This window comes from Somniosus microcephalus, chromosome 6 (assembly GCF_052327205.1).
Source record: "Somniosus microcephalus isolate GS21.2 chromosome 6, FLI_Smic_1.0, whole genome shotgun sequence".
NCBI lineage: Eukaryota > Metazoa > Chordata > Chondrichthyes > Squaliformes > Somniosidae > Somniosus > Somniosus microcephalus.
This window is the reverse complement of record NC_140992.1, coordinates 11,744,672-11,760,708: the sequence shown is the minus strand read 5'-3', so window position 1 is coordinate 11,760,708 and position 16,037 is coordinate 11,744,672. Positions and strand designations below refer to the sequence as shown.

At 48.4% G+C, this 16,037-nt stretch overlaps 1 protein-coding gene across 8 annotated transcripts in view; it reads right to left on the bottom strand.

Annotated features, from left to right (window-relative positions):
• Window positions 1–16,037, bottom strand: part of LOC147115454 (TRAF2 and NCK-interacting protein kinase-like) — a 218,749-nt gene that overhangs the window by 177,106 nt on the left and 25,606 nt on the right. For all 8 annotated transcript variants that reach the window (XM_085989725.1, XM_085989722.1, XM_085989718.1 and 5 more), the window contains exon 2: window positions 9,443–9,508. In XM_085989725.1, coding sequence (XP_085845851.1) covers window positions 9,443–9,508 — 66 coding nt within the window. The remainder of the gene's footprint in view (window positions 1–9,442; window positions 9,509–16,037) is intronic.

Below are 16,037 nucleotides of genomic sequence, written 5' to 3'. Positions count from 1 at the left end.
TACAGGCCTAGTCGACCCAATCTCTCCTCATACGACAGTTCTGTCATCCCAGGAATCAGTTTGGTGAACCTTCGCTGCACTCCCTCCATGGCAAGTGTATCCTTTCTTAGGTAAGGAGACCAAAACTGCACACAGTACTCCAGGTGTGGTCTCACCAAGGCCCTGTACAACTGTAGGAAGACATCCTTGCTCCTGTACTCAAATCCTCTTGCAATGAAGGCCAACATACTATTTGCCTTCCTAACTGCTTGCTGCACCTGCATATTTGCTTTCAGTGACTGGTGTACAAGGACACCCAGGTCCCTTTGTACATCAGCATTTCCCAATCTAGCACCATTTAAATAATACCCTGCCTTCGTTTTTCCTAGCGAAGTGGATAACTTCACATTTATCCACGTTATACTGCATCTGCCATCTATTTGCCCACTCACGCAACTTGTCCAAATCGCCTTGAAGCCTCTTTGCATCCTCCTCACAACTCTCAATCCCACCTAGTTTCGTGTCATCAGCAAACTTGGAAATATTACATTTGGTTCCTGTAGTGTATGTACCTTTAAGGGGAGAACTACTTTTTACAGCTCCTGTATACTGTAGTACCGGCAGTGACCACACCTGTATATAAACCCTGAGTAGGGATCTGTACTGTTAGTTTTAGAGTAACCCTCATCCAGTAAACACCTGTTGATTGTTCCTCTGCAGTCTCTATCTATTGATTGAAGGACATGCTACATTAAGATACATGGATTTAACAGTTCCCTCATCCAAATCATTGATATCTATTGTGAATAGCTGGGGCCCAAGCACTGAACCCTGCGGTACCCCACTAGTCACCGCCTGCCACCCCAAAAAAGACCCATTTATTCCTACTCTCTGTTTCCTGTCTGTTAACCAATTTCAAATCCATGCCAGTATATTACCCCCAATCCCATGTGCTTTAATTTTGCACACTAACCTCTTATGTGGGACTTTATCAAAGGCCTTCTGAAAATCCAAATACACCACATCCACTGGTTCTCCCTCATCTATTCTACCAGTTACATCTGCAAAAAACTCCAGACGGTTTGTCAAACATGATTTCCCTTTCATAAATCCATGTTGACTTTGTCTAATCCCGTTGATATTTTCTAAGTGTCCTGTTATCACATCCTTTATAATAGACTCTAGCATTTTCCCTACTACTGATGTTAGGCTAACCGGTCTGTAGTTCCCTATTTTCTCTCTCCTTTTTAAAAAAAAAAGTGGGGTTACATTTGCCACCCTCCAATCTGCAGGAACTGTTCCATAATCTATAGAATTTTGGAAGATGACAACCAATGCATCCACTATTTCCATGGCTACCTCTTTTAGTACTCTGGGATGCAGATTATCAGGCCCTGGGGATTTATCAACTTTCAGTCCCATTAATTTCTCCAGCACTTTTTTTTTACTAATACTACTGTAATTTCCTTTAATTCCTCCTCCTCACTAGACCCTTGGTTCCCTAGCATTTCTGGGAAGTTATTTGTGTCCTCTTCCGTGAAGACAGTACCAAAGTATTTGTTTAATTGCTCTGCCATTTCCTTGTTCCCCATTATAAATTCTCCCGTTTCTGACTGTAAGGGACTTACATTTGTCTTCACTAGTCTTTTTCTTTTTACGTACTTGTAGAAGCTTTTACAATCCACTTTTATGTTCCTTGCAAGTTTACTCTCGCACAGTATTTTTCCCTTCTTAATCAATTTCTTGGTCCTTTTTTGCTGAACTCTAAAACTGCTCACAATCCTCAGGCTTGCTACTTTTTCTGGCAACTTTATATGACTCCTCTTTGGATCTAATACTATCCTTAACTTCTTTTGTTAGCCATGGTTGGGCCGCTTTTCCTTTGGTGTTTTTGCGCCAGAAAGAAATGGAAAAGCTGAACTAGCGTGGCCTCCCTTTTCTGCCGCAGGCAGGCAACAGGACTTAATGAGATTCAAGTCAATCCAATCCATATGACAAGTACAAAATTAACAAAAGAAATAACTGAAAGCATGATCAAACAAAGTCAAAATTCTGTATTAATTCAATTAAACCAGAACACACTCTCTGCCTCCGCCTCTTCGTGTGAAAGTCCAGGTTGTACAGTTTGGTTCCAATTTAGAATTTTTACAAAGCCCCGAGGTGAAAGTTGTTGCAGAACTTTTCCGAATGGTTTTAGCTAGTGGGGGGCTTGAAGGGAGGAGGGTGGGGGGGCAAACTGGAGGACACAATTACTTGGGAGATGGGGTTGGAACAATGGCTTCCATCCCCCTCTATCCCTTCTTGCCCATTCAAGCTTCTAGAATTGCCCCAGTTCCTCTCCTCCACCTCTCCCCTCTTTGTACCATGGTCGTGTCTGCAGGTCGGGGGTGGGGTCCGTTTTCTGCCGACCCCCCCGCCCATCAACGGAGTTTGTCAAGAATAAAAGGGTTGTCGGTTCCCATTCCTGACCAATGCCCAACTGGCCCTTACTGGAACACAGGGCTACAGCTGGCAAGGGTAGCTCCCCCTCCACATCCCCCCCCCCACCAACCAAAATCAGGCGTCCTTCCACCATTCACTTTCTAGGCTCACCCATGACATATAACCTCTTGGGCATCAGACAAGAGAGCAGGCAGGGCCTGTGGGAACTTACCCCAGCAATAATGGAGCATTCGGAAGGGAAGGGAGAAAGAGGGAGAGGGAGTCTCACCCTCAGAATATATAAAATGCCAAAATTGAAGGAGACAGTCATGTTCCTTCACAGCTCTCCTGTGATTTCAGAAATAGTTTATACACTATGGCTTAGAATAGCGCCAACAGAGACAAATTAACCAGCGTGTAATTCACACCTACCCAGCAATCCCTCGCAATGTGTCACAATTTAAAAATGACAGAAACTTTTGTCAGTGCCGTGAGAGCGCGAGCGGGTGCATCTTGCTGTGTTGTGTCTTGGCTATCAAGTCTGTATATGCCGTCTGGGTCTGTCTGTCAATGCATGAATCTCTCTCTCTTTGGCTGTGCTCATGCATCAAATCCTGGAAGGTTTTTCCTGGGATGCAGCTGGAAGCCGTTGAGTGGGGGATTCCCCGCACTGGTTTGGTGCGTTCGGCACACTGCTCTACAGCAGACAGCCCCAGTCTGTGTTTACTTGCAAGACCGGTGAGCGAGGCACTTCCTCCTCAGTATTTCACACCGCTCAAAAGTGCGATGCGGGAAAGGAAATAAACTGCAAACAGAACCAAATGGCCGGACAGTACAGTTGTCCCCGGACTCTCGGCCTGCTGCATCCCATGGCCTGAAGCTCTTCCCTAAACGGCCTCTTGCTGGGGAAGAGCCCCGTAGGCAGGAGCAGCCCTGGGGTACCGTCCCGTGTATGTGTGTCTAGACAGCAAGTTATTGTCAAGACCCAAGCTCAGTCGTGCCCACATCCAATGTCCACTCTTGACTGTACCAACCCTCCAGGAATGTGCTGCCTGAAAGGGCGGTGGAAGCAGATTCAATAGTAACTTTCAAAAGGGAATTGGATAAATACTTGAAAAGTTAAAATTTCCAAGGCCATGGGGAAAGGGCAGGAGGGAGCGGGACTAATTAGATAGCTCTTTCAAAGAGCCGGCACAGGCACGATCTGGGGTGTTTAATTTACCGCCTCCTCCCTTATTCTCTCCCCTCTTTTCCTGATGCCATTGACGGACAGTCAGATAAGGCTCAATATCTCCCTGCCTCCAACACCTTACCCAACATGAAGCCATCCCTTCATGCAGGACAACAGGATACGCAAGAGGTTCGTCAACTCTGATTGGACGTATTCCAGGAGGTTTCATCACATGCCCTCACACCGCACCCCCAAGCTCCCGCCTATTGGCCACCCGACCTGTCAATCCTCATGAGAGTTGGTCAACAATGGCGACCACAATACCCATAACCGTCTGCGATCCGGAAGCCGCTCTATGGTTTTACTGACGCACGCCAGGGCCGCATTGCATGCTGGGAGCGTTGCGGACCTCTGGCTCGAGAGCCCAATGTGGAAAAAAAAGAGAAAGGACCAATCCAATAGTGAATTCAGAAGAAACTTCTTTACCCAGAGAGTGGTGAGAATGTGGAACTCGCTACTACAGGGAGTGGTTGAGGTGAATAGTATAGATGCATTTAAGGGGAGGCTAGACAAGCATATGAGGGAGAAGGGAATAGAGGGTTATGCTGATAGATTTAGATGAGGAAAGACGGGAGGAGGCTCGAGTGGAGCATTGGCGCTGGCATGGACTGGTTGGGCCGAATGGCCTGTTCCTGTGTCATATATCCAGTGTAATCCAATGATCTTTCTCCCTACCACTCAACAGGGCAGAGTTTCAGTGCCCAGCCCAATCCAAACCACATCCCAACTTCCACATGGGAGCCTTTACAGCAGTAATAAACCTGACCGTTTTACCCCTCCCTCATTCAACACCACTGTCCCGACTAAAATCAATCAATCAGCTCCGCACAGACCAAGACTCCAGACCTGGGACCAAAGACAGGGTATTGACAACAGCCAATTGAAGGGGATCAGTATAAAAATTCTGTTCAATTGCCACTGGCTTCTTGGGGTGACTAAGTCAAGATACGATGTTTGCAGCACAGACAGAGGCAACACTACAAGGTCCATATACTGCCCTCCTGTACACAATGCTCATTAGCCCAGTTACCTGCATAGAAACCATATTAATTCCAATCTATGAGGTGATCCACCACTTCCTCTCAGATACCGACAGACGTCACCATATCTGGGTCGACTGTTCTGCTGCACCATCTTCAAAAGAAACCTAGTTTGACACAGGAACAGGAGGAGGCCATTCAGCCCCTCGAGCCTGTTCCACCATTCAATCAGATCACGGCTGATCTGTGTCTTAACTCCATCCACCCGCCTTGGTTCTGTAACCCTTAATACCCTTGCCTGACAAAAGTCTATCAATCCCAGTTTTAAAATCTGGCTCTCCATTCGACGGCCTCCTGAGATGCCGAGTGGAGGGAGGAGGTGCCTCCCACAACAGATCTCAGTGGGCAGGTTGATGCGATGTGTTCCGTGGTCTGGGCCACAGTCGCACTGCGGGCCGTCCCTCATCGTCCACTGGTGGAGCCGGTGGCCGCATCGTCCGTGCCCTGAGCGGATTGGGTTGAGCGCCATCCACCGTCTCCGAGGGAGGTCGAAGCCAGGGACCTCGATTAGATCGCCCCTTAATCTTCTAAACTCGAGGGAATACAAGCCTAGTCTGTGCAACCTGTCCTCGTAATTTAACGGTTTTACATTTAATCCCTTCCATAAAAGGAGGAGGAGGAAGGATGCGCATTTAACCCAGACCAAACAAGCAGATATTTCAAATGAAGCAACTCCAAAGAGAGCAGATAGACACACGACAAAAATACCAGTCGAGTCGGTAACGGCTGCAGCTCCCAGAGGTAGAGCCAACAAGCTTCGGGTAGGGGAATACGGGAGATCAGAGACAATTCTCGGACCGGAGGAAGAGAGTAAAAGGTGTGGAATAAAACATTTCAGAGATGGGAGGGGGGTGGAAGACAGATACTTACCCTCACATCCCTCTCTTTTACCCGCCGCTGCACGGAATAGAAGGAAAATGATGAATGATGTTTAAAAAGGCCGAACGATCAGAGCTCACCTTAGAGCAATCGCTGCAATTCATCATCTGAAATGCTTTGGGGCATTGCAGGAGGCTGAAGGCATTATATAGCCTAGTCTTCCCTCCTTCTCGATCGTGCATCCCTTCACCCTCCAAGATCTCTACGTTCCTCCAATTCTGGCCTCTTGCGCATCGTCCCCCACTCCTTTCGCCCCACCATTGGCGGCCGTGGTTTCAGCCACCGAGAGCCCACGCTCGAATTCCCTCCTTAAACCTCTCCGCCTCTCTACCGCCAGTCTGCTCCACCAAGACCTTAGGCCCAACTCTCACCGGTCCCAACATCTCCTTCATCGGCTCCAAGCCCAATGATTTGATGGTACATCTGCGAAGCGCCTGGAGACATTTCTCTAGATTAAAAAAGTGTAGGTGTTGGCCGCGGCTCGGTGGGCAGCACTCTCACTTCGGAGTCAGAAGATCGTGGGTTCAAGCCCCACTCCAGATATCTCTGCACAAAAATCTAGGCCGACACTCCCAATGCAGTACTAAGGGAGTGCTGCACTGTCAGGTGCCGTCTTTCGGGTGAGATGTTAGGTGAATGTGAAAGATCCCATGGCACCATTGGAAGAGCAGGGGGAGTTCTCCCCGGTGTCCTGGGGCCAATATTTATCCCTCAACCAACATCTCAAACAGATTATCTGGTCATTATCACATTGCTGTTTGTGGGAGCTTGCTGTGTGCAAATTAGCTACCGCGCTTCCTACATTACAATGGCAACCACACTTCAAAAAGTACTTCATTGGCTGTGACGCGGTTTGGGACATCCAGAGTTCGGGAAAGGCGCTACAGAAATGCAAATTCTTTACTCTATTACTACGAGAGAGAAAACAGCGATAGTGTTTGTTTGTAAAATGCAGCCTTGCTGAGACACAAGTGGGTCTGATAATGGATGGGACCACCCTTGGAGAACACGCCAAAAACACCAGCCTGTAATCTGATCAGGGATTTGTGACGTGTTCTGGAGAGATCAGGGTGATTGCTGCACCTACGCATTTGGCTGCAGCCAAACAGTTCTAAGAAAAGTATCAATGGGGGTGGGGGGGCGTGGCTAGAGTGTTTACTTTATGCGCTTGAAAGAACATTACAAAATCAAGATACCTTTCAAACATTTCCTCAGAACCCGGAACAATCGGCCTCGGTTAACAAATAGCTAACGGCCCCCGCTCAGCCCAAACCCGGGCTGGGAGGGGAACAGCCCCGGACGATGTAGAAGGAGCAAGTGTGGGCATCAAGAGCAAGGAGTGGTCCTCTGGGCCACACAAGGAAAGCTTAGGACACCCCCGCCCCAATTCCTGAATGCATGACCTCCGTGTAACCTCCCACACCAGAACCCAATCCCGCCTCCATCGGGCGCGATAGCCGGTGAGATTTAAACGAGGCCAGCGAGTTAAAATAACCCAGACCGCATTTCAGGAGCAGAGGGAGAGTCTCCAACTCCCATCACCACCCATCCAAAACCCACTGGAGTTAAAATTCTCATACTTGTTTTCAAATCCCTCCATGGCCTCACCCCCTCCCTATCTCTGTAATCTCCTCCAACCCCACAACCCTTGGAGATCTCCAAGCTCCTCCAATTCTGGCCTCTTGAGCATCCCCAATTTTTATCACTCCACCATTGGTAGCCGTGCCTTCAGCTGCCGGGGCCCTGAGCTCTGGAATTCCCTCCCTAAACCTCTCCGCCTCGCTCTCCTCCTTTAAACCTACCTCTTTGACCTGTCCTCGTGCGGTTCAGAGTCAAGTTTTGTTTGATAATCACTCCTGTGAAGCGCCTTGGGATATTTTACCATGTTACATCCTCAAAAAACTCCAGTAGGATGTAACTGGTAGAATAAATAAGGGAGAACCAGTGGATGTGGTGTATTTGGATTTTCAGAAGGCCTTTGATAAAGTCCCACATAAGAGGTGAGTGTGTAAAATTAAAGCACATGGGATTGGGGGTAATATACTGGCATGAATTGGTTAACAGGCAGGAAACAGAGAGTAAGAATAAATGGGTCTTTTTTGGGGTGGCAGGCGGTGACTAGTGGGGTACCGCAGGGTTCAGTGCTTGGGCCCCAGCTATTCACGATATATATCAATGATTTGGATGAGGGAACCAAATGTAATATTTCCAAGTTTGCTGATGACAAAACTAGGTGGGATTGTGAGTTGCGAGGAGGATGCAAAGAGGCTTCAAGGCGATTTAGACGAGTTGAGTGAGTGGGCAAATACATGGCAGATGCAGTATAATGTGGATAAATGTGAAGTTATCCACTTCGGTAGGAAAAACAAAGGCAGAGTATTTAAATGGTGATAGATTGGGAGATTGGGAAATGTTGATGTACAAAGGGACCTGGGTGTCCTTGTACACCAGTCACTGAAAGCAAACATGCAGGTGCAGCAAGCAGTTAGGTAGGCAAATAATATGTTGGCCTTCATTGCAAGAGGATTTGAATACAGGAACAAGGATGTCTTACTACAGTTGTACAGGGCCTTGGTGAGACCACACCTGGAGTACTGTGTGCAGTTTTGGTCTCCTTACCCAAGAAAGGATATACTTGCCATAGAGGGAGTGCAGCGAAGGTTCACCATACTGATTCCTGGGTTGGCAGGACTGTCGTATGAGGAGAGAGTGGGTCGACTAGGCCTGTATTCACTAGAGTTTAGAAGAATGAGGGGGGATCTCGTTGAAATGTATAAAATTCTGACAGGGCTAGACAGACTGGATGCAGGGAGGATGTTTCCCCTGGCTGGGGGGTCTAGAACGAGGGGTCACAGTCTCAGGATACAGGGTAGGACATTTAGGACTGAGATGAGGAGAAATTTCTTCACTCAGAGGGTGGTGAACCTGTGGAATTCTCTACCACAGAAGGCTTTATATTTAAAGAAGGAGATAGATAGATTTCTAGACACAAAAGGCATCAAGGGGTATGGGGAGAGAGCGGGAATATAGTATTGAGATAGAGGATCAGCCATGGTCATATTGCATGGCGGAGCAGGCTCGAATGGCCGACTCCTATGTTTCTAAAGGAGCTGTATAAATACAAATTGTTGTTATTTAAAATTGGGGCCTATTTCTCCATTTCACCAACTGCCGTAAGTTTTGGCTGTTTAGCTGCAAACGATGATTTAAAAAATCCAAACATTATACTGTATATAAATAAAAGACAGATGTACGACTTTAAAATAAGTACACTGAATTACATCGGTGCCCCTCTGGCTCCTGGAGGTTACTACATCACATGATCTCCGGCCTCCAACCACCCCCCTGCCCCCGCACTCCTTCCCATTGGTCGCCCGAAACGTCAATCCTCGGGGAGCCCCGCCTTCCCACAGCCAGTCGGACAGACTCTTCCACTACCCGGTTGGATGGATCTTGAACATCACAACAGCCTTTAGAGATATATATATATATTTTAAACTCAATTACCCTCCCTCCAGTCCTAAAGACTCTCTTTCCCACACACACTCTCTCTCTCCTCCCCCCCCCAAAAACTGGGCTACGAAGCTTAACCGAGACCCCTCTCCTACCCTCAAGTGTCAGGTACGACTTTGGCCAAATTACACAACGTTTCTGAATTTGGCTGGTTCATACGTCGACTGAGAGCAGCCAGGCTGAGAGCCAGCAACCCAGGAGAGAAACACTCACTCCCACAAACTCAAAAGACGATTCCCTGACTCTCGGTGCTTAGACCATTGCCAATACTCTGCCCAGCGTCAGTGCCACGCTGTTGGTTCCTGCCACCTCTGACCCAACAACAATAGCTTTACAAAGAAGCCAGGAGAGAGAGAGAGAAAGAAAAAGAGAGAGTTACCTTGTAAACCTGCCCGTATGTGCCATTGCCAACAAGTTCGACCAGTTCAAAAATACCAGCAGGATCCTGCAAAAAAACACAAAAGCAGAGAGTTACAACTCGTCAAGGAATGCAGGTTATTCAAAGAAAACTCACAACAATGCAATCAGTGACATCTGTAAGGTAAACCATATGTTGCCGCCTCAGCTTCCCCCTCTCCCACCCCCATTATTGCCAGTCCAGCAGTTGGTAGCATCCATGCCTTTCCCCCCCACCCCCTCAAGATTCAGAATCCCGACTGAAGCCAACACCCTGAAACAGTACTGAGGGAGTGCAGCATTTTGGGAACAGGAGGCGGGCATTCAGCCCCTTGAGTCTGTCCCGCCATTCAATTAGATCGTGGCGGATTTATATCTTTTTTTAATTCGTTATTTTTTAATGGGGTGTGGGCGTGGCTGGCAAGGCCGGCATTTATTGCCCATCCCCAGTTGCCCCTTGAGAAGGTGGTGGCGAGCTGCCTTCTTGAACCGCTGCAGTCCGTGTGGTGAAGGTGCTCCCACAGTGCTGGTAGGGAGGGAGTTCCAGGATTTTGACCCAGCGACGATGGAGGATCGGTGATATATTTCTAAGTCAGGATGGTGTGTGACTTGGAGGGGAACTTGGAGGTGGTGGTGTTCCCGTGCTCAACTCCATTGACCCGCTTAACACTTGCCTAACTGAAATCTCAGTCTTGAAAATTTCAACCTGATCCCAGCGTCCACAAGCTTTTGAGGGGGAAGAATGTTCCAGATTTCCACCACTCCTGAATGGCCTGGCTCTAAATTTTAAGATTATACCCCCTTGTTCCAGACTCGCCCACCAGAGGAAATAGTTTCACTGTCTCTACCCAATCGAATCCTTTTATCATTTTAAACACCTCGATTCGATTATCCCTCAATCTCTAATCTCAACGGAGCATCACCAGTTCTCAGAAAGGCTGCTCCTCCAAAAGGAAGCATTAAACACAGATTTAAAAAAGATAGACACTGCCACTGTTCAAAAAAAGGAACAGAGCGTTTTCCTGATGCCCTGACCAACATTCACCACCACAACCAGATCAAACATAGAAGATAGGAGCAGGAGTAGGCCATTCGGCCCCTCGAGCCTGCTCCGCCATTCAATGAGATCATGGCTGATCATCCAATTTCAGTACCCTGTCCCTGCCTTCTCCCCATATCCCTTGATCCCTTTAGCCTTAAGAAATATAGCCAACTCCTTCTTGAATATATTTAATGAATTGGCCTCTACTGCCTTCTGTGGTACAGAATTCCACAGGTTCACCACTCTCTGGGTGAAGAAATTCCTCCTCATCTCTGTCCTAAATGGCTTACCCCTTATCCTTAGACTGTGACCCCTAGTTCTGGACTCCCCGACCATCGGGAACATCCTTCCTGCATCTAGTCTGTCTAGTCCTGTCAGAATTTTATAAGTTTCAATGAGATCCCCTCTCATTCTTCTCAACTCCAGCGAGTATAAGCCCAATCGACCCAATCTCTCCTCATACGTCATTCCTGCAATCCCAGGTATCAGCCTGGTGAATCTTCGCTGCACTCCCTCCATGGCAAGAACATCCTTCCTCAGATAAGGCGACCATAACTGCACACAATATTCAAGATGTGGTCTCACCAAGGCCCTGTACAACTGCAGCAAGACATCCTTGTTCCTGTACTCAAACCCCCTCGCTACAAAGGCCAACATACCATTTGCCTTCTTAACCACCTGCTGCGCCTGCATGCTTACCTTCAGCGACTGGTGCACAAGGACACCCAGGTCTCGTTGCATGTCAACTGCTTCAACACTTTGCGGGATCTTGATGTGCACCAAGTGGCCACATTCAACCTACACAACAGTGACTGCACTTCAAGTCTGCTTCACTGGCTGCGAAGTGCTTGGGGACATCGAGGTTGTGACAGGTGCTGTATATCCATGCCCATCATTGCAGTGTCAGCTGTGGCTCAGTGGGCAGCACTCTTGCCTCTGAGTCAGAAGGTCGTGGGTTCATGTCCCACTCCAGGGACTTGAGCACATTAAAAAAAAAATTAAAAATATCTAGGCTGTCGCTCCAGTGCAGTGCTGAGGGAGTGCTGCACTGTCGGAGGTGTCGTCTTGGGTGAGATGTTAACCTGAGGCCCCGTCTGCCCTCTCGGGTGGATGTAAAAGATTCCAGGGCACTATTTCGAAGAGGAGCAGGGGGGTTCTCCTCGGTGTCCTGGGCCAATATTTATCCTTCAATCAACCTAACAAAAACAGATTATCTGGTCAAAATCACGTTGCTGTTTGTGGGAGCTTGCTGTGTGCAAATTGGTTGCCGCGTTTCCCACATTAGAACAGTGACTGCACTTCAAAAGTCCTTCATTGGCTGTAAAACATCGAGCTGTCTGGTGGTCGTGAAAGGCACTATATAAATGCAAGTCTTTCTTCCTTCTTTCCCGCAACTCCATGTTTGAATCCCTCAAATCTGGTTTCCGCCCTTGCCACTGTACCAAAACAGCTCTCAAAGTCACAAATGACCTCGTTTGTGACTCTGACAAAGGTAAACTATCCCTCCTCAACTTGTCTACAGCCTTTGACACAGGTGACCACTCCATCCTTCTCCAACTCCTCTCCACTATCGTAGAGTTAGGTGGGACTGCACTCGCCTGGTTCCATTCTTATCTATCTAATCGTAGACAGAGAATCACCTGCAATGGCTTCTCTTCCCACTCCCGCATCGTTACCTCTGGGGTCCCCCAAGGATTATCCTTGTCCCCCTCCTATTTCTCATCTACATGCTGCCACTTGGCGACATCATCCGAAAACACAGCGTCAGTTTCCACATGTACGCGGACGACACCCAGCTCTACCTCATCATCACCTCTCTCGGCCCATCCACGGTCTCTAAATTGTCTGACTGCTCGTCAGACATCCAGTTCTGGATGAGCTGGTTAAGCAACGCCTCGATTTCAAAATGCTCATGCTTGTTTTCAAATCCCTCCATGGCCTCGCCCCTCCCTATCTCTGGAATATCCTCCAGCCCCACAAAAAGAGATATCTGCACTCCTCTAATTCTGCCCTCGAGCATTCTGGATTATAATCGCAGAACCATCGGCGGCCGTGCCTTCAGCTGCCTGGGTCCGAAGCTCTGGAATTCCCTGCCTGAGCCTCGCTGCCTCTTTTTCCTCCTTTAAGGCATGTCTTACAACTACCTCTTTGACCAGGCTTTTGGTCACCTGCCCTAATTGCTCATGTGGCTCGGTGTCAAATTTTTTTCTCCTGTGAAGCGTCTTGGGACGTTTTACTACGTTACAGGTGCTATATAAATACAAGTTGTTGTTGAGAGAGAGGTAGAGAGGTGGAGACGTTTAGGGAGGGAATTCCAGAGCTTGGGGTTCCAGACAGCTGAAGGCACGGCCGCCAATGGTGGAGCGATTCAAATCGGGGATGCTCAAGAGGCCAGAATTGGAGGAGTGCAGAGATCTCGGGGGGCTGTGGGGCTGGAGGAGGTTACCGAGATAGGGAGGGGTGAGGCCGTGGAGTGATTTGAACACAAGGTGCAAATACAAGTTGTTGTTGTTGCTGTTATAAATGTTTAAGATAATTAAAGAAGTCGATAGGGTGGATAAGAGAGAAACGATTTTCTCTCGTGTGGGGGGGGGGGGGGGGGGCAAAAAAAAGAGTCCAAAACAAGGGGGCATAACCTTAAAATTAGAGCCAGGCCGTTCAGGGGTGATGTCAGGAAGCACTTCTTCACACAAAGGGTAGTGGAAATCTGGAACTCTCTCCCCCAAAAAGCTGTTGAGGCTAGGGGTCAATTGAAAATTCCCAAACTGAGATCGGTAAGTTTTTGTTGGGTAAAGGTATTAAGGGTTGCGGAACCAAGTAGGGTAGATGGAGTCAAGAGAAGGGTGCGCCTTTCACAATCGATTCACACATTTTTGAAAGTGGAGAGAGCCACACATTGCCCTCAAACCCATCTCCGCACATGCGCCAGCGAACCCAGTGAGAGCCAGCGTGAAGAGCCGAGAGATGAAATACTGCGATTGTGGTTTCCCACTCCAATCAGCTCGCACTGCGCTTTAAACCTTAAAAAGGTCAAAGCAGTTCTTGAATAAAAATTCAGCAGGAAATCAATCTTTCTCTGCATCAGTCACGTGAGAGAGAATTGGTTTTGTAGCAGTTGTTTTTTCTTTAAATACGATTTTTACGATCAATTGTCTCTCCTTCCTGATCTGCTGCCTCCTGTCGGTGTACCTTTGCTCAGTGTTTCCCCCAGTGCCTCACCCAGTTCCCCAAGGACAGCGTTGGCCATCACAGTCCAGACAGATCCTGCTCTCGCCCAAACACATTCCTGCAGGAGTCACTGGCTACCGAGACTTCCCCCTCTCCTTCCAAGTCCAGGGAACACCAACAACAACTTGCATTTATACAGCGCCTTTAACATAGTAAAACATCACAAGGCGCTTCACAGGAGCCATTAAAAGAACATAAGAACATAAGAAATAGGAGCAGGAGTAGGCCATTCGGCCCTTCGAGCCTGCTCTGCCATTCAATGAGATCATGGCTGATCTTCTGCCTCAATTCCATTCACCGGCCCTATCGCCATATCCCTTGATGCCCTTACTAGTCAGAAATCTATCGACTTCTGTTTTGAATATACCAATGACTGAGCCTCCACAGCCCTCTGGGGTAGAGAATTCCAAAGATTCACCACCCTCTGTGTGAAGAAATTTCTTCTCATCTCAGTCCTGAATGGCCGACCCTTTATCCTGAGGCTGTGTCCCCTGGTTCGAGACTCCCCAGCCAAGGGAAACATTCTCCCAGCATCCACCCTATCAAGCCCTGTAATAATTTTGTATGCTTCAATGAGATCCCCTCTCATTCTTCTGAATTCAAGAGAATACAGGCCTAGTTTACTCAATCTCTTCTCATACGACAGTCCCGCCATCCCAGGAATCAATCTCGTGAACCTTCATTGCACTCCCTCTATGGCAAGTATATCCTTCCTTGGGTAACAAAATTGAGACTGAGCCATGTTAAGGAGATATTAGGACATGCGACACAAAAGCTTGGTCAAAGAGGTAGGCTTTAATGCCTCTATGATGTTCCTCCCTGGGTTTGCACGCAGTGGTGTCCGGGGAGATTCATCTTCAATTCCTGGAGACCCCAAGACAATCCTGGAAGGTTGACAACCCTCACTGGATTAGGAATACATCCTCTCAAAATTACTGATGACTACACTCCAATGTTAGACTCACAGCCAAGTGCAAACGCCTCCTCGCTCTGCTGTTAAAGAGCAGACTAGGTCCAGAAAGTGCATCAAACTAATCGGCACACAAAACCTGGCCTCGTATTTGGAGAATCCTGGCCGGCCTCCCACCTTGCATCCTCCGTAAACTGGAGCTCATCCAAAACACGGCTGCCCCCCGTGTCCTAACTCGCACCGAGTCCCGTTCATCCATCACCCACCCTGGCTCTCGCTCAGGTCAACACTGACACCTGGGAATCCCTGACCCAAGAGCGCACAAAGTGGAGGAGAATCATCCGGGAAGGCGCCGAACACCTCGAGTCTCGCCGGGAGCAAGCGGAAGCAGCGCACGTCAACCCAAGCACCCCACCCACGCGCCCCCTTCAACCACCGTCTGCCCCACCTGTGACAGAGACTGTAGGTCCCGCATTGGACTCATCAGACAACCGAGAACTCTTAGTGTGGAAGCAAGTCATCCTCGGTTCCGAGGGACTGCCTAAGACGACGACGACGACGACACTGGCTCCCGGTCCAGGAACTCTTCAATTTTAAAATTCTCATCCTGGTTTTCAAATCCCTCCATGGCTTCACCGCTCCCTATCAATGTAACCTCCTCCAGCCCCACAACCCCCGAGATATCTGCACGCCTCCAATTCTGGCCTCTTGTGCATCCCAGATTTTCTTTACTCCTCAACTGATGGCCGTGCCTTCAGCTGCCCGGGCCCCGAGCTCTGGAATTCCCTCAACCTCTCCGCCTGTCTCTCCTCCTTTAAGACGGTCCTTAAAACCGATCTCTTTGTTCTAATATCTTATGTGGCTCGGTGTCAAATATTGTCTGATTATGCTCGTGAAGCACCTACGATCCTAAAAGGCGCTATGTAAATGCAAGATGTTAATTGAACGGGGATACTTCTCAATGACAGTACTGAAGATTGCAAAAATAAACTTACAGCGAGCTAAACATTATTTACACCAAGACCGCTCCCTGTAACTCAAACTCACCCGAGAACGCATCCCCTTTTAAAGGCTCCTAAACATAGATCACTTTGGGCTGCCCACAATGGCAGTGAATTGCGAATCCTTAGGACTATTTTCACCTTTTTGCAGCAATGTAGATTTATGAATGCCTGGGCCAAAGTGGTCCTGTTCGAGAAACCTCAGCAAAACGGGCTTTTCAACAACGAGAGGCTTCGCAGTCATAGAGGACTCCGTCCACATCCGATATCTGCAGACACGCACCATGGCCGACCCTCCCAGTGCCAAGGGAGCGTCACACTGGTCGGAGGTGCCGTCTTTCGGATGAGATGTTAAACCGAGGTCCCCACCTGCTCTCTCTGGTGGATGTAAAAGATC